The 22,104-nt window shown below is 35.3% G+C and overlaps 1 protein-coding gene across 9 annotated transcripts in view; it reads left to right on the top strand.

Annotated features, from left to right (window-relative positions):
• Nucleotides 1–22,104, top strand: part of LAMA2 (laminin subunit alpha 2) — a 401,748-nt gene that overhangs the window by 337,397 nt on the left and 42,247 nt on the right. For all 9 annotated transcript variants that reach the window (XM_072036025.1, XM_072036022.1, XM_072036019.1 and 6 more), the window contains 5 exons: nucleotides 8,093–8,209; nucleotides 10,945–11,127; nucleotides 13,331–13,485; nucleotides 15,119–15,262; nucleotides 16,138–16,271. In XM_072036025.1, the coding sequence (XP_071892126.1) occupies nucleotides 8,093–8,209; nucleotides 10,945–11,127; nucleotides 13,331–13,485; nucleotides 15,119–15,262; nucleotides 16,138–16,271 (733 nt within the window). The remainder of the gene's footprint in view (nucleotides 1–8,092; nucleotides 8,210–10,944; nucleotides 11,128–13,330; nucleotides 13,486–15,118; nucleotides 15,263–16,137; nucleotides 16,272–22,104) is intronic.

Here is a 22,104-nt window from a genome sequence, read left to right as displayed (position 1 = left end):
GAGGGTGGAAAGGCCTTGCAGAGGGATCTGGATAGGTTGGAGAGCTGGGCGATCGCCAACCGCATGAAGTTCAATAAGAGCAAGTGCCGGGTCCTGCACCTGGGACGGGGAAACCCTGGCTGCACGTACAGACTGGGCGATGAGACGCTGGAGAGCAGCCTAGAAGAGAGGGATCTGGGGGTCGTGGTAGACAGCAAGTTGAATATGAGCCGGCAGTGTGCCCTGGCAGCCAGGAGGGCCAACCGTGTCCTGGGGTGCATCAAGCACGGCATCGCTAGCAGGTCGAGGGAGGTGATTGTCCCGCTCTACTCTGCGCTGGTGCGGCCTCACCTCGAGTACTGTGTGCAGTTCTGGGCACCACAGTATAAAAAGGACATGAAACTGTTGGAGAGTGTCCAGAGGAGGGCTACGAAGATGGTGAAAGGCCTGGAGGGGAAGACGTACGAGGAACAGCTGAGGGCACTGGGCCTGTTCAGCCTGGAGAAGAGGAGGCTGAGGGGAGACCTCATTGCAGTCTACAACTTCCTCGTAAGGGGGTGTCGAGAGGCAGGAGACCTTTTCTCCATTAACACCAGCGACAGGACCCGCGGGAATGGAGTTAAGCTGAGGCAGGGGAAGTTTAGGCTGGACATCAGGAAGGGGTTCTTCACAGAGAGAGTGGTTGCACACTGGAACAGGCTCCCCAGGGAAGTGGTCACTGCACCGAGCCTGACTGAATTTAAGAAGAGATTGGACTGTGCACTTACTCACATGGTCTGAACTTGGGTAGACCTGTGCGGTGTCAAGAGTTGGACTTGATGATCCTTAAGGGTCCCTTCCAACTCAGGATATTCTATGATTCTATGATTCTATAAGGTTGAGGTCATTTGCAGATAGTCTTGCAAACATCATGAAGACTAAGTGGAAGTGTAGAGAAGGAGAGAGAAGGAGAAAGATTGAAATAATTTAAAATTGTAGACTGAAAAAGAGATGAATAAGTAGGGACTTATTCTTCAGTTATGCCAAGGTTTCTCCAAATAAGACTGTACTAACATATCTTAAATTGTGCTGTTCCAGATCACATATTAGGAAAATCTTTCTTGTAATTAAAATGTAGAAGTACTGGAATTGATTGCCTGAGGAGGAATTGACCTTTGAAAATCTTTGAAAACAGCTTAGGCAAACATCAGTGAGGAATGACTGCTAGTCAGAAGAAGAAAAATGTTCTTTGGGCAGACATTCGGAGCCTATGATTCAATGATCTTTTGAGCTCTTGCACAATCTTGCAAACAAAAGCAGTTTGTATGTTGCATCATTATCCAGACAGATTGTTTTATAAGTCTTCTAAGAAAATACTTATTGCTGTGCTAATGAAGCATCTGTTTAACAGTAATCGTCAATTCTTTCTCCACAGAAGTCTTAGAAAGGAGCTAAAAAATATTTCATATTTCAGTATTTCAACTGAACCTGAAGGGAAATAAGCATCATACGCTTTGAAATAGGCCAGCATTCTGAGTTTCACAACTTTGTGAAAAATGTTAAACATTGCTGTTTGAGTACATTGTTTTTACATATACAAGAGAAACTGGCTTAAGATTGTACCGTCTTTATGCCACTAGTATATTAAAGTGTTATAGCAATATCAATTAACCAAGTCATTCATACAGCTACTTTTGAAGGTAATTCATACAAATACTTTGTGTTTTGTTTTGTTTTGTTTTTAAGTAATCTAGATAGAATATGTTTAAAATGATAACTTCATGGTTTATTCCAATTTAGTACACTGTAATCCCATCTCTTATGTTTGACATATCTCTTGCGTTTATACATATATGTATATATTTCAAAAAGATTTTTTTCAGTCAGTTTAGCTTTTGAAAAATCTTTTCATACTATATATGTTGTAGTTAAATCTGATTCAGTTGGCTGATGTCATTGTGCTCTAGCACGGTTAACATGGGATTAACTACAAGGACAGGTATAACACTTTCTCACTTAAATGAGAAAACAGATCTAGGATTTGGAAGAAATAAAGAGGACAAGATGAAAACCACTGTGATATTTCTTGCTCATTATAGGATTTGAAAATTAATCTGTTTTGTTTGTTTGTTTATTTCATGCATCAGATCTAGAAAAATCACACACAGTAAACAGGTTGAGATTTAATCTGCCTGTCACAGAGACGATGCCTGAAGCTTCCATGTCATGCTACAGTACTTAAAAATATTTTTTATTAGAAATAAGACAGATTTTTATAATAGAGCCCAGTCTTTCGGGTTTTAATATATAAAATTTTCATTGGCCTCCTGGGAGATGCATTATAAAAACCATACAGCATGAAGAATGAGATCCACATAACACAGAGTCATCATTTGACTATTACTGTACTCTTATTTATTTTTGGCAGCTCTAGGATTTCAACTTGCAGACTAGTTAACAAGTCATCATAATGTTTAACAAGGTCATAAGACAAAAATTTTAATATGGTCATTAATTACATTTCAATATCATACACAGTTTGAAAGTTTAAAAACATTTTTTTCCTCAGAGCTGCTACAAGAAAATAATAAGTACCGACAGTTTCTAGTAAATCTTGGATGTATATTAGGCTTCCTCTTTATTGTGACTTTACTGCCAGATTCAGTACCAATTTAGGGCCAGAGGACCATGTTTCAGTAAATACACCACAGAAAATCATTGAACTGCTAGGTGAGACCAGTGGTCAAATTTAAGTAATATGGCTGAAGCAGAAAGAGTAGGGATGCTGTTTGTGAAGAAAGCAAACTTCACATCTTTCCATGGCTGGAAATGCCAAAAAGGCATTTGTACACCATGGTGGAATCCATAGCTTTCTGTGCTCCATAAGTGGTTACCTCAGAGTTATCATGTGCTCTGTAGAGCATAGGGACCTGTTTTCCAGGCCAAAATCAAAGACTTTGAATGTATATCAATACTATGTTCCCACAGGGCTATCCAATTTAACTCTGAAAATAAATAAATAAATAAATAAAATATTACAACCTCAATAAGACATGACATCAGAGATTTTTGAAAAAAACATGTTATTCTCCAATTTTAGTCCAGTGAGAATTTCAGTTGATGTCCATTTCATAATTCAGAAGTGAAGGTCTAAGCATCCTAAAGATTAATAAAGCAATCCTCATGCAAACAGGGAGCAGCAGTGCTTATAAGCTAAGTATTAGATCTTTGTCTGTGGTCTTGCCCCATGCTGAAGGTTAATGAGATGGAGTTTCCTAATGTTCTCTGATATGACTTGGATATAATGTGCTCCATACAGATAAACATTCCAAATTTTCCAGTATGCCTTTTTGTATCTGATAAAACATAGCCATGCTCCACAGCTTGACCCACAGAGATCAGTTAGTGTAGTGCCCAGAATGCAGATACATAAGAGTAAAATGCAAAAACAGATTATTTTTTTCCCCACTCTGCTTTTTCTCCAAAGTGATGGTGTTACTAGTATTATGAACATAATCTCTTCTGGATGACTTGATGTTTCCTGGATGGAAAGCGAGATTTGAGTGTAAAACTAATAGATATTTTCTACCGTTCTTACAAGCCACCCTGTTCAGAGTCTCTACTGAAAGTGAAGGATGGATGATGGGCACTCTATAAAGATCTGCTAGACAGAAGTGATCATTAGTTTGAAATTTCTCTGCCTGCACTACAGGTAGTACATTAGTTAAAGTAATGAAAATCCATAAGCCACTCAAGTAATATATACTCCAGAAATCCAGGCTGGGCTATGATAGAGGTGGGAGTGTTTTCTTGCTACATTATGACATTTCTGTGATTTGTGGCCAATTACACTAGTTATAAAACGGCTGTTAATCACAAAAATGTTTTATATTACCACCAAAAACTGCTGAAACAGTCCTTACAAAGCAAAGCTTCTGACAGAAGCTATTAAAATGGAGATTTAATTCTTTCTTTCTCTGTGGGGCTAGGTGTTAGAAGGAATAACCCTGGTGGGAGAAGCAAAATCTGTGTGTAATGCTCTGTCTAAGGAGTTTTGAAATTTTGGCTACAAATGAGTGAATGCTGCTGCCTGCCAGCTTCATTCTCTCTGTGCCTTGAGGGATTTTTAGTTTGCCAGGAGCAATTTTTCTTGCTTATAATTTTGAATTTACTGTTTTAAAAATATATTTGCCCAGTGCAGATTTGAGACGATATACAGGCTTCAAAAATGATCAGTGAAAAGGAAAAATAAGATATATAAACTACTCCAGCTGGAGACTGGTGTCAGGTGACTACTGAAATTCAGTTCATGTCATTCTTCTGCTTAAGAATTGACAAGTTGAGGGGGTCTTGTCCTGTCTGACAACAAGTGAATATTTTTAACCAAAATACTTTGTAGATGATAGGCACAGCTATATTCCTTGATTGTGTATTTTCCTCTGGTTTTCATTGTTGCTGCCCTGGCATGTTGCATTTGGCAAATTATTGCATAATATTCATGTAAATGCTAATGCTGAAAACAGTCTTTTTAAAAAGTTAACCATCATTGGCTGCATTTCTCCAGTTACATTTTTCCCCATTTATTCATAAGTCTTGCTTGGTTTTGAGAGAAAAATTTAGCTTGTGGCCCATCACCCTCTTTACAGGATGAGACTGAGGGGAGCAAAAATGCTATTTGCAGGATGCAGAAGCATAATAAAATGGTAGATGTGCAACTGCCAGTAAATATGTGCAATATCCAATCAATAAAAACAGCTGCATGTATTGCTCCTCAGGAGATTTCAACCTTTATTCTGTTTTGGGGGGCATGCATTGGGTAGCGTGTCTTTATAATTCCTTTTTGGACAGTCCCATGGAAAACTACATTAGGCCAAACTCTCAGAAGACGGCCGTTTCTACTAGTATTGCAGTGGTGACAAGAAATCAGCAATTAACCAGTGCCATGTATGTATGTGTTCTTCAGAGATTTGTTAAAACTTGTCTCTTGTAAAAATAGATCACCCCATGCAAGTGATAAGTAATTCATTTCTTAACAAAACACATGAATGTAGGGATTTTTTTTTTGACTCACTTTAGTTTTTTCACTCAGGGAAAATGGGTAATGCTTATTCTGTAATGTAGTGTTTTATCAAGGAAATAGAAACAGAAATTGAAAATCAGATTAACCAAACCAGAAAATATGAGTTCATACCTGCAAAGTCAGTCAAGATCATTCTTACACTTTAGGGTTTAGTTTTAGTGATGCATTTTTTGTAGATTTGAACAATATACTGTATGTTGATTGGCATCCTGTGCCATCTCCGTGCAAAGCTAATTAAGTGGAAACAGGAATGACATAAATTTCTCAGGATATTTCTCAACCTACACTTTAATGTGAATTGACAGGGCCTGGTATCTTTCAGTGCAGATCCACTAACCTCTTCCAAGTCAGATAAACTCTATATTTTGGAAAAATTTAGACTGTAGCCACTCATATTATGCCTAGCCTCTATGATTAACTGGATAATCTCAGGCTTTCTTATGGCTCTAGGATTTCTCACAAATGCTAATAATTAAAGGATGAGGAAAACCTGAAATAAAGTCAGTTCAGTTTGTGATTCATAGTCAAAATTAGCTCAGTGCTTAATGAAGAGACTGTCTGGGTCTCTTCATTAAGTGTGGGTCTCTTCATATAGTTTGTGTCTCTTCATATAGTGTGGGAAGTTACTTCAAAATAAAGCTTCATGTTATGATCACTGTGCAAAATGAACAATTTTCTTGAAAAGCTCCCTAAGGACACTTATTTATGGCTTTATTATTTTAATATTTAAAAAATACGGTGAAAATACATTTGAGAAATTAAAAGAAAAAAATATTAAACACAGGGTCTCAGTATTCAAATTGAGGAGTTCTAGGGAAACTTCAGTTATTAAAATCCATAAAAATTGCTGCTATGGTTACAAAGCTGAAAACAGAAGTCTGGAAACATGATTCTTCAGAAATGTAACCAAGAGATAATTAGTGTAATGTTGGATCTGGCAGAGTAAAGAGAAGACAGAGAGATAATTTAAATTAATTTAATGCAAAAAAGTTACTGTAGCACCACCAGAAATGAACAAAATATGTCAGGAATATTAATACACTTTATAAACACTTACATTCCAAAAAGGCACCAGAGACACCAAAGAAATATCAGGCAGACTATAATTTCAAAATTAAATGGAAGAAATTAAAATATTTTTGTCAGTATTATTACTTAATGATAAATGAACTCAGGTAAAGCCACAGAGCATTTAAGACCAGACTCTCATATCTTCACCCTAGTTTAACATCACTTTATGAGTGACCTCATTCATCTGCAGATTCAAAACCTGTTATTTAAAAAAGCCGTATGTTTGAGGGAAAATATGATCTTATAATTTATATAAGATTCTTCCCAACTTTATTCTAGCATTAACTGTGCCTTTCACACTTCATACCAGTGTCCTGTTCCTCTGTGGGGCATTTTGCAAGAAATAAGTCTTACCTCCAGGCACTCCTGCAGTGTTGCTCCGGTTTAAATACAGTGAATAGATCTCTTTCTGAATGACATTTCAAAGGGTCCAACAGCAAAAATGTGATTCTCACTTAAATTCTATCCACTGTTTCAGTCTTTGAAAATGTAGTTAATTTCTTGAAGGTAATATGCAGTTAGTGTGATTTTTCTAATTTCAAGATGCTTTTTTGCATATCTAATTTTATGAAACCTTTTTCTTTTAAAATCTGTAGGACTTGAACCACTGTCACTCATTTTAACCCATTATTCTGTTTACCCTCTCACAGAAGGGTTAGAGATGCTGAAGAGATGCTGAAGTACCAATATGTCTAATTATTGTCCCTTGTGAAAAAGAGGTACTTTAGAAATAAATAAATACTTTCTATTTTTCACATGTATGTGACTTATTCACAGAGAAAACTCTTCTCCAATATGTTTTCCTACTTCAGTATCTACTTGGATACATATCCAAAAACTGTGTGTTTAATTTCAATAACCTGAAGGTCACTGTCATACTTTGTATCTTAAACTACTTTTCTACAAATTATTCTCCTCCTTCTATCAAGCACAGTGATGTTGAATTAGTTTCCCAACAGGACATACCTTTAAGTTAATAAATTAGCAGCTGTCTGTTCCAAAGAACTCTATACTTATATGAAGAAATGATGAAAAATGCCCTCTGAGATAGTTGTTTAAGCATTACCTAGCATTTTCTGTGCCAAACTTAACTTTTTTTTTAGTTTTTGTTGTTGTTGTTGTTGTTTGTTTGTTTGTTTGTTGTTTGTTTGTTTGTTTTAATAACTGTGAAGCTTAGCTGGAAACTCACTTTTGAAAGTTTGAAAAATTATAATTATCGCTAATGCTGGTTACTATTCAAAAAAAACTGTAGTTTTTATTCAAAAAATAGGTGAAGAACAGAAACTTATCTGTAAAAGATAATGTTAGTCTGCAACAGTCTTTAATGTACTGAATATGATACAACTATTTTTATTTACTTTTAGGACTATACCCAAAAATAAAATCTATGTTTATTTCATAATAATTTGTGTTGTCTCCTCATATTGATGATAGGGTGATATTGCATGTTTTCCTCAGATGTTACATCAACATAGGTTATCTTTCAGAAAATCCATGAGAGCTATGCTTTGGCCATTCTAATGGCAGCAGTAAGATGACCTATCTGTCATGCCTCTCTCCCCACAGTGGAGAATCATTCATCCCATTCATCCCTTTCATTCATCCCATTCATCCCTTTAAGATGAAAATTTGAGTGGTAGTTGGATCTCGGAATCAAAGCTATGACTGAACTTCACTCTTGAGTCTATCAGTGGGTCACTGTGTGAATTTGAATAAATCATTCCATCTATGATTATCATTTTTTCTTTCTATGATTATCATTTTTTCTTTTATTTTCTGTATTTTTTTCTGTAAACCTCTTATATCAAAACCTTTGATATAGAACAGTAAAATGTACTAAAGCATTTAGATACTACAGAAGTAGGCAACCTAAAGAAACCAAAAAGATTATCATTGAACCCTACAACCAGATTTACTGGACTTCCTTATTTACACTATTGAATTTCTTAACGATAAATGGCTTGCTTATTATTGTTGTTATAGAAAAGGGAGATAACCTGGACAGCATGCAGAACAGACTGAAAGATTCTGATGAGAAGAATTCCATTCTCCTGAAAGCTTTGAATGAAACCTTTGGAAAACTGTCAGCCATTCCTAATGGTAAGCTGGAAAAGTAATGCAACACTTAACATGTCTTGCTCTGTTAGGTGTATAAACACCTATCATCTGTCTGATTGATCTTTTTCTGATCCATATTATGTCCGCTTTGATCACTGGCTGCTTTAATGAGACAAAAATAAGCTATGTTAGAGAGAACTGGTTTGAAAACAGATACCTTGTATCAGTTTGTATTTTGGCACAGTAAACAGTACCAAGTTTCTGCAATTTGCAAAAGACCGGTTTCAGAACAAATTATATTTCAGAAGTTACAATACATTCTGAGACAAATAGTCTTTTCTTTAAACCTGAAAAGTCTGTTTATGAAACTTTTGAAAAAAGAACCATCGTGCTTCTTATAGCAACCAAGAAAAATAAAGACCTACTGACAATAGAAAAAGCAGGATGAAATTTGCTCTTTTTGTCTTACCTCTACCACAGTCATTGATTTATGCTGCAGTATCCTTTCCAGTCATTTTGACATTGTGTATCTTAGAACTGGAACAGGCTTTCCTCAATGAAGACAAAAGTACTAAGCATACTTATAATTCTGTATAAATCTCCCTGCCCCCCCTCCAATCTTTAATATTGATTAAAATCCCAAAGTGTTGGGATGTTAGCTACTTAGTGTTGTGATTGCGAGAGACAGTGAGCTACAATATAGTTTCAGTATAATAGACAGTGATAAACAGAATGTTTGTTTTTAGAAAAAAAAAATGTTTTATCAAAATAATTTGCTATGACTTTTCTCTCTAAGGAGCACTGCATTGCAATAAACTGAAGAAAAGTCTCTGAAGAAAATCTGTATTCTCTCTCATATGTGAAGGTCTGGAAAGTTCAGACTACAAGTAAAAACTTGGCTTGAGAAATAATTTACTATTCATCTTGCACACATTTGTGACTTCAAGATTCCAGACAACTGGAAAGTTTATTTTTAGATGTACCGATCCTTGAAATCAGACATTCACAAGAATTTGCTTTAATATATCATACTCATGCCACTTCCTGGGTTTTAACCACACGTATTGGCCTGTTTTTCTTCTTGTGCATAGATAGATGTCTAAGTCAAACAAAATGGACCTTGGAGACCAGTGGGCCTTAGGAGACATAGTAAATATGAAACATGTAGTAAATATGAAACATGTAAAAGATACATGAAATATGCAACCATTAGCAATGTAATAAACTCTTGTCAGATTAGAGTTACAAGGTGCTTGCTCTTTGGACAAGGACACTCTCATACACAAGTAGATGTGTCTTAAGAATGAAATTCAGAGCAAATAAAAGACATGGATACAAAAGTGCTGTAAATTAGTCATCCAATGGCAAAGTAACCAATGAGGACAGGAGAGAAAATGACCCTGTCATATATCTCATTCTTCAAGGATTCACAAAAGTAGAGAGCAATTTAAACTAATAATTCTTGTCCATACTGTAGTAATACTCAAATAAAATAGCCAAATAAAAACAGGAAGATTCAAAATGGGATAGATGGATAGATTACTTTAGGACAAGGACCTGCATATGGATGGATACGCATACTTTTATAAGTGTGGTTGAAAATAAATATAATTTGTATGACCAATAGAGGGAAGTAACACTTCCCTCCCCTCCAAATAAAGGGAAGTCCAACTTTCTTTCTGCCAGAAAGGTGCATGACCTCTAATAATTGCCTCAAAAAGAGATACTTAGATATGATGAAAATAGAAAGTGGAAAAAGGCAATCAGAGTAATCTGTTCTTTCACTTGTCAGTACTGATGATGATTATGGTTTATTAAAGGTTCAGATATATTTTCAAGGTGCTGTTGTGTTCTGTGCACTTTTCAAAGCTAAAACTTCAGAAATAAGAGTGTACACTTCAGAAATAAGAGTGTAGCACATAATATGTCTTTGCTCAAGAAAGTAAAAATGGTCATGTAATTCTCCAGGGTTCAGGATAAACCTACCAATTCTCTACAGCCTTAAGAAGCATTGTATTCTCCCTAGGCCACAGGCTTGATTGCATCACATAGTCCACAGAAAGTGAAGGACCTACCTGAAAAAATGGTTGGAAATCTATACTGTTAATCCCCTGAAATGGTGATAATATCTGTGTTTCCCCTGTTTTCCTACAATTGTTGAATCAGGAATATGCGATCTTCTTCAAGCAAATTTTGGGATAAACTATCCCTTATCAACTGTCTCTTAGCCACAATAGGATAGTAAATACATCCTCCTGTGTTTTCCCCACTACTGCAGTGCAATCTTTTAACCCCACTGACCATAAAAGGAAGCCCCAGTCAGTATGATAAGTGGCACTATTGCTACATGATCATCTCAGAGGTGTCCAAATTTCTGAGCTGCACTCCAAAATTCTCATATGACTGAGGGACACAAAGACATGTTGGAAAATACAACAGGAAAAAAATTCCAAGAACAGTTTCATGGTTTTGTGGGAAGCAGGTAGCAAAGATTGTTCCTACAGGTCCTACAGCTCCACTGTAGAGTTTTTTTCTCTTCTTCAGAAGTGTTTGTTGTTTTGAAAAACAGGGCATCTACACTCTACATGTGCAATTCATAATGTCTTACTACATGTGAAGAGGGATCTCCTAAAGAGTAAAGAACAAATTTTTGTTCTTTGGTTGTGTCTACAACACAAATTAAGGTTGTAGAATTTTGGCACAAGTTTATTCTTGAGACATATGAAGAAAACTTCTGTACTCTGGACAGTCATTTCATTATTCTTTTCTACCTACAGATACAGCTATAAAGGTACAGGCGGCTAAAGACAAAGCAAAACAAGCCAACGATACGGCAAATGATGTCTTGGCCCAGATTAAAGACCTCAACCAGAATCTGCTTGGCTTGAGAAACAATTACAGTAAACTTGCAGATGATGTGGCAAAAACAAACGCTGTTGTGAAGGATCCTATCAAGAATAGTAAGATCTGGTTTGGTTTGGTTTGGTTTTTTGGAGGATTTTTTTTCAGTTTATATTTTCATTTCACATCCCAAAATGAAACAGAGACACTCAGTAATTTCACTCCCACAGTATTACTACAGTATGTTGTTGTGAAAGGAAGCTCTATAGTTTCTGTATTCTGCGTTTATCATTTAAGAATAACTTTTAAATCTTAGAGACTGATGCTGGTAGTTGCAGAAAAAAGCTAGCATCATCAGGATGAACATGTAGTGGATAGATTTGTTCCACAGACTGCTCTTTAAACTATTTAGGTAGGTGAATAATTAAAGAATCTGTCTTTGACTGACAATTTACCACTTGATTCATGTAAAATTCCCTGCACTAACCAAGCCTTCAGTCAATCAGATAATCACTTCTGGGAGAAATGCGTGACTTCTGTCATATAAGTTACTATTTTGGTAGAGCACTGAAGACACTTAAGAAAGATAAAAAAGAGATTCTAAGTGTATTTTTTTAGGGCTCTTTTTTGTTGTTAGCAAAGCCTGTTATAAGAAATGACAATTGCTTTAGCATTTTCACTTTGGATCTGTAGGATAACATTGAATTCTAAATTACAATGTATTTTATGGTAGATTGTTCATCTCATATAGGAGTGTACAGAGCTGACAACAAAACCTGAATACCTTTACAAAATTGCTGAAGGACTAACTTTTCAGCTACTCTCTACTCTCCAGGTTTTGGTCAGCTTGGCATCAGGCAGCTCCATCAGGCAGAGAGATCCCTAGTAGTTTACACAGTAAGAAAAATAGTTATCTATTGAAATACTGTGATTATATTATGGCAGGTTAGGAATCAATTAGATCTACAAGGTAACAACATCTGGATTGGTAGTGATAAACAACCGGGAAGTGGCCTAAAAACACCAATTTCTTGACACTTGGATCTAGAATCCTGTTCCTTAATTTACATTTGTGTTTAGATCTTCAAAACATCTTCTTATGTTGTATTCTGTTTTTTCTCTGTTCTTTGTCCCCTTCTCTTGCCTACAGGAATCAGTACGTATGTTCTCTTTCTTGTGTTTTTTGTTTGTTTGTTTGTTTGTTTGTTTGTTTTGTTTGTGTTTTTTTTATTGTGCTTTTTCCAGTAGATGATGTTCCACCGCTTGCCACCAAACCTTCTGCATGGCCTTCCACATTTCTCATTCATCAAAATAATCAAGTAGTTTGATTATTTTTGAAGGCTCTGAGATAAAGTGTCTTGGTAACTAGTCTCACTTATGAAACCTTAAGAAACATCTTGAAGGTTTGGTATCAGCGTCTGGGTTAGTATTCAGAAACTAGATACACAGACTGTCATGCTTTATCTAAGCAATATCCAACTTCTTAATAATTATTTCCCTTCAACCTACATTCTTTTGGTGAAATCTGATTTGTGCCTTTCACAGTCATCCACACAATCCCATACCCTCATGCAAAACAAGTGCTGCAATCCTTACATCTTCAGAACTGTCAGAGGGAGGATATGGTTCACTAGTTGTATGTTGAAAGGCAAAAAAGTCATTTGAAGCTTAAAGAAAAAGAGAGAAAAAAGATCTCTTTGTAAAACCATTAAGTTCACTTGGAAAAAAAATTATATATATATATATATATATATATTTACAGTTTAGTGTCACATTTTTGATCTGCTTTCAATACACATACAGAATTTTAAGCTTCTGATCAGAATTAAAACATCTTGTAGTTGTTGCCATTTTAGTTAATTTATGAATTGACATCAAGTTAATTCAAGAATTAACTATAGTCCTCTAGCCCTTTTGCAGAAGTTACTAATGGAAACTAACAAGTTTTCATTAATCTAGCATATTTCTTCAAAGCTACAGTTAGAAAAAGCAAGTAAATGTAGTAAATGCTTAGTGCATAACTGTATTAATGCTACAGCAAATATTGTCCATTAGTGTCACCCTGACCTGAGGCATAGTTACTGCTTCAAAATCCTGCTTTAACATCTGTATTTGCTACTATTGCTAAATTATCTTAATTCTAAATGCTCTTAAATGGTCTTATTTTGTTCAGGTAGCTTCCTAGTCAGTGTATATCTCGTAGTAATAGCATGTAATATTGCCTGAGTATGTATGCAGAATTTTCTTGATTATTTTTTTACTGCAATTTATAATTATTGTCTGGCATCACTTTAAAATTATGCCTTGTTCTTTCTTATGAAGTTGCTGATGCAGATTCCAGCATAAAACACCTAGAAAAAGAAGCAGACCGCTTACTAGATAAACTCAAGCCAATCAAAGAACTTCAGGATAACTTAGGGAAAAACATTTCTCAGATAAAAGAGCTGATAAACCAAGCTCGGAAGCAAGCTAATTCGGTAAGCCCTTTTTCTCCATGAGATTACCTTTTGAATTTTGTTAGGATTTTATTTTTGAATTTTCTCTTTCTTTTCCATGAGCTGAATTCTTTCTAATTCTGAAAATGTGTAAAGAAAGCAAGGAATGGCATATAATTTCTCAGATAAGCAAAGAATATTCCAATAATTTTCACTCTGTGTCTTGTTTCTTCATTTAAAATGCACCCTAATTAAACAGATGACATCTGTAGGAACGATTACGGAAAAGATATTATTTAAGAAGTACTGTGAGTGAGAGTACAACAGGAGAATCACCACATCATCGTTTGTTGTGAAAACAAAAATATTTGTTGTTGTTTTTTGTTTTGCCTCAAAACTGATATTAAGCCCCTATTTTCATTTCGTGGAACTTATATTACCTGAGAATGTGGAGTTCTGATAAATCAAACTTGGTTTAAGGGTGTATTTCAATTTGGCTGTTGAGTGTGGTATCCATCTCCCTGATTCAGTAATATTCCAAACTTGATGATCAGCTGTATAATACCAGGTTATTCAGCTTGTGACACAGTGTAACAAGGGGAAAAAAAGAGTTCTTGAAGATGGTACATAAGGAAACTTCCTGAAAAAGAGATTAGGAAACAAAACCTTACAGAATAATAGGAGCCCAGGAAGGAAGCATATAGCATATACTCAATGAGATTTGTTCACGATATAAGGACAGGTTATAGTGATTAAATTGTTTTCTTCTTATGTTTGTCTTCTGTCTGAAGGCTTTAAAATAATTACTTGCTCAGCATTTCTGAGTTAAAAAAGTGATGTTTGGTCATAGAACGGATCTCCTTTTTGACAAAGCTTACCATAAGCAAAAGTCACCTTTTTACTGAGTCTACCATTATTTGCATCTACTCTAATACATAAACATGTCTAGCTGGAATTGAAATACATTGGACTGTCATTATGTCTATGTTGGCAATATGAAAGCAAACAGTATACTGTTTTTTATCTGTGCTCAGAGCCTGAGGAAACTAACACATATGTCCAAATGCGTATGTCACCTGAGCTGTGGAAATGAAACCTAGTAAAGAATACCAACTCCATCAGGGGCTATGATATAACAGCAATACATAACTGTTGGTTTAAAAAAAAAAAAAAAATACGGTAGGAGTATTAAATTAGCATAATCAAAGATATTGCAAGGAAAAAATAGATCTTCCTGTTTACCCCAAAGCAGTGTGCTGCAATTCCTTCAGGAGCACAGGAGCACTGCATATTTTCCTGGCATTATGTTCTAGTTATAGGCTATCTCCACTGTCAGAATTCCACTGCTGCTTGTGTTAGACCAGTTAATCTTCTAGCTATTTTAATCCATACAGTTTTTCCTTTCACACCTGAATGCCAGAAAGAGCTTTTATTGCCTTTTAATCAAAATATAAGAAACAATCCCAAAATGAAAATTCCATTTCTGCCTCCTGTATATATCCAAGCAACTCCCTGCTACATGTAACATGGAAATGGTAAGGAAGAATAAAAATATATATATAAAAAATAATAATTTTAAAACAACAACAAAAAACAGTTATTTAGAAGCCTCTTAAGTTACTTCTGTAATAATAAGCAGCAAACTGAATTATTTCTGCTCTGTTTTTTTTTGAAGATCAAAGTGTCCGTGTCTTCCGGAGGCAATTGTATTCGCACATACAGACCAGAAATAAAGAAGGGAACATACAACACTGTCATTGTCAATGTGAAGACTGTAGTTGCTGACAATCTGCTTTTTTACCTTGGAAGTGCCAAGTTTGTAAGTGTATCTCCTGCTTTTCATGTCAGCGTTGCTCAATCAAATCAGATTACTGACAAACACAGAAGATGAAAAAGGCTTATTTTTTCCTCCTCAAGGCTTCAGAGCAATAGTTGAGGGCCCATGATAAACCAGACATTTCCTGTCTTTAGTATTAACATAAGGACTTCTAAAATACAATCAGTAAATATTTTTTTATATTTTTAATTAGATATGAAATCAGAGTTCTGCATGAACTGCGTTAGAGCTTTAAAATTCACAGTGCAACCAGAGTAAACTTTGGGTTGGTTGTAGGTTTTCCCTTGGGAAAGAAGTAGCTAATCATCTTGCATCTGTCAAAGCTCGAATTTATTGTAATTTTCAGTCACGTCTACAACTGCAAGCATAATGATGATGAATGATTCCGTTTCCCATGAGCACTCTAGAATAATCAATAATAATTCTGTAAATGGGAAAAACATTCTATTTCTAACATTTTGAACTATACATTTTATTTACCTAATACAGAATGAAGAGGCTAGATGGTATCATATGTTAGCCTAGAATCCTGACATGTTTCTGCCATCCAATGGATGTTTTACAAATAATGTTTGTCTCAGTTAAATCCTTCTCTTAGTGCCTACAATATTAACATTTCTGCATGTTTAGCAGCAATTTGCTGCATATCACTAACACCAGTCATTTGTCATCTTTGACTTATTTGAACCAAGGAAAGCACAATCCGATTCTTAGTCACTGTTAGAGTTATTTTCCATACTTTATTATATATGGGTTTCTGATACTCTGTTCTGATGCCTTCTGATATGGGAAGAGTTCTGGAGAGCTTCCTTTAATCAGAGTATGATATTGCTTCTATTTTCATATTTTCTATGTAGACTGACTTCTTGGCCATAGAGATGCGCAAAGGCAAGGTGAGCTTCCTGTGGGATGTGGGATCTGGTGTTGGACGGGTAGAGTATCCAGATCTGACCATTGATGATGGGTTTTGGTACCGGATTGAAGCCTCTAGGCAAGTATATGTTGCCTATATATTTCACTTCCAAAGTTTTATTTCCTAAAAAAAAAAAACGGCTAAATTAAGCAAGTTCTGTTTCCAATCCACTCTCCATGGGTTTACATGTCTCAGGTTTATGGAAGTATTTGCTACATCTGAAACATCTAATTTTAAAACAAGATGTTGTCGTAAATACGAGAAATGGCAGGCTGGTTTAGTGGAAACTTTTGAACCTACACCCGATAGTACTAAAAGTGAATACTACAAATGCTATTGAAATATTAATTGTTCTGTATCAAGAATTTATTTTCATCATGTATTTCCCCTCTAATATCAACAATCTATGACTGCTTCTATTCCCTTCTTCTTACCTATTAGTCTATAAGCTACCTATCACTCTTCAGCTAGCATACTTTAAAAATCAGTACAGGATTTGACACACAAAAAGATAACTACTATTCTTTCCACCTTCAATTTCAAAGAGTAGCACAATTTCTGAATGTCACGTCTTGATACAATACTCCAAATGAGTGGTCTGTCATACATCAGCATCTTGATTCTTACTCAAAATGCCTTTTCCATAGCTGGAATGTCTCTTCAGACTGGAGGTATTTTAAAAGATAAAGCTTATGAAAAAATCAAGGGTAAAATATTCTGGAAACTATATTTTGTATTTCTGTGAGATCAGTTTTGAATGCTTTTGAGCTTTAGTAATATGAAATCATAGAACGGTTTGGGTTGGAAGGGACCTTAAAGACCATCAAGTTCCAACGCCCCTGCCCCCACCAGACCAGGTTGCCCAAAACCCCATCCAGCCTGGCCTTGAATACTTCCAGGGATGTGGAAGTATTGCTTCTCTGGGCAACTTGTTCCAAGGCTTCACCACCCTCTGAGTGATGAATTTCTTCCTTATATCTAATCTAAACCTACACTCTTTTAGTTTAAAGCCATTGTGCCTTGTCCTATCCTGACAAAGAGTCCCTCCCCAGTTTTCATGTAGGCCCCCTTTAGGTACTGGAAGGCCACTGTAAGGTTTTCCCAGTCTTCGCTTCTCCGGGCTGATTTTGAACTCCAAATCCCTCAACCTGTCTTCATAGGAGTGGTACTCCAGACCTTTGATCATATTCATGATGATCAAATATAAATACATTAATATTCAAATTTCACATTACTTACTTGAATCCTGTATTTTCCATTTATATAGAACAGATACTACATAAGGTATAATATTTACAGCATAAGGATAGATAACTATATTCTTTATCCTCTACTTATGAACAAATATTAATAATTCAGGTGACATCATCTATATTGCAATCTGATATGAAGCTAATTCTTGTTGCATCCATACATGTTAATTTCACATCGTATTAAACGTAGAAGTGATAGTACAGTCAAACAATGAGAGAAAGAAAAAAAATCATTCTAATTCCAGTTACATCTGTAGCTCTGAGAGAAGGAAATGGCATCCAATTTAAATAATTTATTGAAATCACAGAAATCAGACATTCAGAGCGGATAAATAAATAAAATTATGGTACTTGCTCTTGAAGCTGGCTTAATGAAGCCTTATTGCTTGGAAAATGCAAACTGTGGTACAATAAGAATTGTTGAAGTTTTTGTTATTTCATATTATGCATAGTGAAGGAGATTCATGACACAGTAATGCCAAACTTAAGGCTGCTTCAGCAGAATATGGAGCCAGGACATGGTATGAAAATTCACACATCCAACAAATGCACATTGCCTATTAAACTGCTTATTCTGGATATATAGGGTGTGTATGCCATTAGTTTTAAACAAACTGCTGGATCAGCAATTTGGAACAATTACAGCTGCACAAATTTGACGTACAGAGCATTATTCAGGAGAATTACATTGCAGAGTCATTAGTTGGATTTGTGGGATCAAGACAAAAGAACTCAGGACTGATTTTGTATTCTTAAGGCAGACTTCATAAATAACGTACCTTACTGAAGATTTTCCATCTTCAAACGTTTTAGTCCATTTGATAATTCTCCTTGGACTCCCTTCAGAAGCTGTAGGACTGTTTTACTTATCTCATTCACTCACATTTTTTCTCTAAATTTCTACTCAGTTGCAGCTACAGATTTTTTTCAGCAACCTGTAAGCTGCCAGAACAGTCAGAGCAGGGCATTCACTTAGAGGGGGGACATAAAATGAAATTTTGGCCTTGCTGAATTTTGCCTTGGATTTCAGTGGCAACACGCATTGACACATGTTAATAATGATATGGTAGGTTTAAAGGTTTTCACAGCAGTTTTTAATCAAGGATCCCAAAAGGCCATGTGAAAATGTGGTAGCACAGAGGTCACGAAATTCTCAAAATCATTCAGTATATTGAGTGAAGTCTAAATATGAAACAGCTGACTGTTGAATAATGATCAGGGATACTCAGTTCAGTTAACTTCTGGGCCAAATTTTGCCATCTGTTAAGACCAATTTAATAATTACTGCATCTGTTTTTCTCAGAGGCTTTTAATTTTTCTCTCCTTTTTATTTAAAGTATACTAATACTTTGCATGTTATTGTATATACAGAGGTTATCAAATAAATATTTTAAACTTTATTTGTATGGAATTGAAGTAAAATTTATTTATTCCTTTAGTGCAGCATATGCTTATGGAATAAGCAATTCCCTATACTTTGATGGTATAGGAACTTAACTATCACAGAGTTACTTACCTGTTAGAGAGGCAAATCTTACCAAGAACTACAATCAATCAAAGTGTCAGTTAATGAAGGAAAATATGGCATAAACAGTTTGCAACAAAAAGATTTGAGGCAAGCTTAACAACATGCAAACTGTCACTTTTGTGTGAACCTTCAAATACATGCTAGAGTATTTTTGAGGCTCTCTAGATCAGTGAAACAATGTCACTTGACTTCAGCAGGCTTCAATTAGGAGCAGAATCTGATTAGCCATGATTTTAATCAAGTGCACTCTAAGTATTATCATTGTTAATGACAGAGTTTAAGCAGCATCCTTCTTTTAAGGACGAAAGACAGTTGAATCAGAGGTTCATAGTAAGCACATCCAGCCCAGCTCAGAAATAATTCAGTCGTAAACTACTGTAGCAAATCTAAGTCATACTTTCTAGTAAAGGTTTTATTTGCTCTCAGGGGACCAAGGAGCAAAGATTTCTTCATGGTATTCTGTAATCTAATGCTGATGACTTGCAAAAGTCATCTCATTTGCATCATGCATCTCCTAACGAGTATATACTGCATGCATGCCATTGTAATTTTTTTTTCAGATGATCAGCCACTCAGCACTGGTACATCTTTAATCCACCAGTTTTGCAAGAGCTGACTCTGACTAGAACAGTATTTTCTAACCTGATAACTTGTCGTACATCGGACACAAATGTCGTTTTGTTGTCAAGGTAGCCAAGTTCCTTCTTCAAGCTCAGTTGTCCTCCCTAAATAAGATAGAATTATTTATGGAAGAGACTCTGTCATTATTCTTTCAATTTGTCTGAGGATTAAAGACACCCATGCTATTTATGACATATTAGGCACCCTAAAAAGTGTCGATCTGCTGAGTGACTTCTGTGTTATTTCACTTGGATGCTTTTAAACTAGTTTCACTGAATCGTGATTTCAACACAATAGAGATTGAAAGTGCTAATGACTTTCTTTCAGAGAGGATAAGCAGTTCAGTAAAAGTCTCTAGTAACTGTTAGCCTTTCAATAATTACTACATTGAGAACTGTATTTTGAAGTCCATGAGAGGGCTTCGCATCAATAAACCTAGAAAAAATAAAATCGAAATTTGGAATTTCTGTTGCATAAAAAAAAATATCTAATTAGCATTCAGTTGATTTAGGAATACAAGGTAAAATATTGTCATTAAACAGAGTTTGCAACAGCAACAAATCATTTAGAAGACCATGGATTGCTTTAGCCCACTACTTTAAAATGATCGGGAGTAATTCTGTGTTCACATACCCCAGATGTCATTTAGGAGATTCCCTGAAAGTTGCATGTATGTTATTTCCAGCGTTGCCAGATCAAGCCAGAAGTGATTGAAAAGTTCCTGTATTTCACTGCAAATGTGTGGTTTTCACATTGAAAGCCTTGATATCCCTGTCTCCAGGGCAGACAAGATGGCATGGATTCAAGAAGATATTTCCCATTGGATGGAAATCCTCAAAATAATTTGCAACCCTGCTTCACAGTTCAGGAAAAATTTATGACTGACACATGACTGTCAGACTGTCACAACTAAATGAAAACCTTTTCTTTTCTTTTTTTTTTTTTTCTTTGAATTACTTATTTCCAGTTATATGATATTTCATACAACAACTCTCAATTTCTTCTGGTTTTTGGGTGATAGGTTCTGATCCAAAGGAATTTCTGAAGAAGTTGTGTGTTTGTTTGTTTGTTTGTTTGTTTGACATAAAATACATAGTTTTCCATGATTTTACCATTCTCTAGAGCCCTGGTGCAGCATACTTTCTAAGTGCAAAGATTATGTAAGTACGGGGTAGCAATGTCATCTTTCAGCTTATTCACTAGCCTAACCTATGCATTCTTCCATTAATTAAGTAAAGCTTCATTTAGGAGAAATGACAGGTTTTCATGAAGTTATGCTTTTAACTTTTAGTTTACTTGCAACTTCAATGCCCCAAGCCAATCTTTTTTTTTTTTTTTCTAATTAGACAAAAAAGGAATTTTTCATCTTTACATGCAGCAAAGTTTGGGAGTTTAGAAAACAAAAGATTTTTTTGTTTGTTTGGATGTATGTTTTACTTTCTAGCTGTGACTTACTATCTTTATAGGGCAGGTGTGCAACTTTTTAGTCTAGAAAAACTACATATGGATTTTTTTTTTTGGTGAATTTTATCAGCTTTATCTAATCACTTTTCTTTCTTTTCTTAGAAACAAAATACAGTCAAACTCATAGATATAAAATGTTTTATGAAAAAAAATCTGTTGTGTTTTTTGTTGTGTTCTGTTTGTTTCTTTGTTTTAGCTTGAGAACAGGTAGTGTTTAATTTTTAGAGTATAAATAAGTAGCCAACAACATACAGCAGGTCACCTAAAAAAGAAAGTATAGTCACTCTTCACAGGTATACACTCACTGTAAACTGATATGGAAAAAATAAAATAAGCTTTATTTAAAAGTGTACATGTATTTCTGTACTAATTATCAAGCATATATGTCTTAAAAGTTCTCTGTAATGATGAATCTTTCAGTGCTGTTTGAAGTTGCAAGATAAGGCATCTGTGTTAGGAATTTCCAGATTAACTTGGCAATGGTCATGTGAAATCCGACATCCTATTAAAAATGAGATAAAGCAGCCTTTTCCAAAGTTTCCATCCAGAAATCCACAGTACATGGTCTCCCTCTGCCTACCTCACCTCCCAGCCACTGCTCCACCACATTAATGAACATACTAGGTACTTCATTTGCACATGATAGGATTTGACTCGCTTATTTCTACAATCATACGATGGCCTGATAAGAAATTATGTGAGTTGGTTGTGCTCCAACTGTCTGAGAGGAACCAATAATTTGTGGCGTGGCCATAAATGCCTAATAGTTTACTTCAGAATAAAAGCTACTATCCATACCTAAAAGATAGTAAAATATTACGGAAGTTAACTGCAAGGGATTCAAAATTATTCAAAGTCTTTCAAAGTTTTCTTTCAAATACCTTTCAATATACCTGAATCATCTCTCTCCACATTCTGTTCCTTCTGTTGTAAAACTCCAGCAGCCAATTCTTTCCATGCCAGGCACTATATTAACATAACGACCTAACGAGTAGAAAAAGAACTGCTGCAGGTACTATTAACAAATGGTAAATCCCTTTATTGT

This window comes from Anas platyrhynchos, chromosome 3, assembly GCF_047663525.1.
Source record: "Anas platyrhynchos isolate ZD024472 breed Pekin duck chromosome 3, IASCAAS_PekinDuck_T2T, whole genome shotgun sequence".
NCBI lineage: Eukaryota > Metazoa > Chordata > Aves > Anseriformes > Anatidae > Anas > Anas platyrhynchos.
The sequence above is the reverse complement of the archived record's forward strand: the minus strand, read 5'-3'. Positions and strand labels throughout refer to the sequence as shown.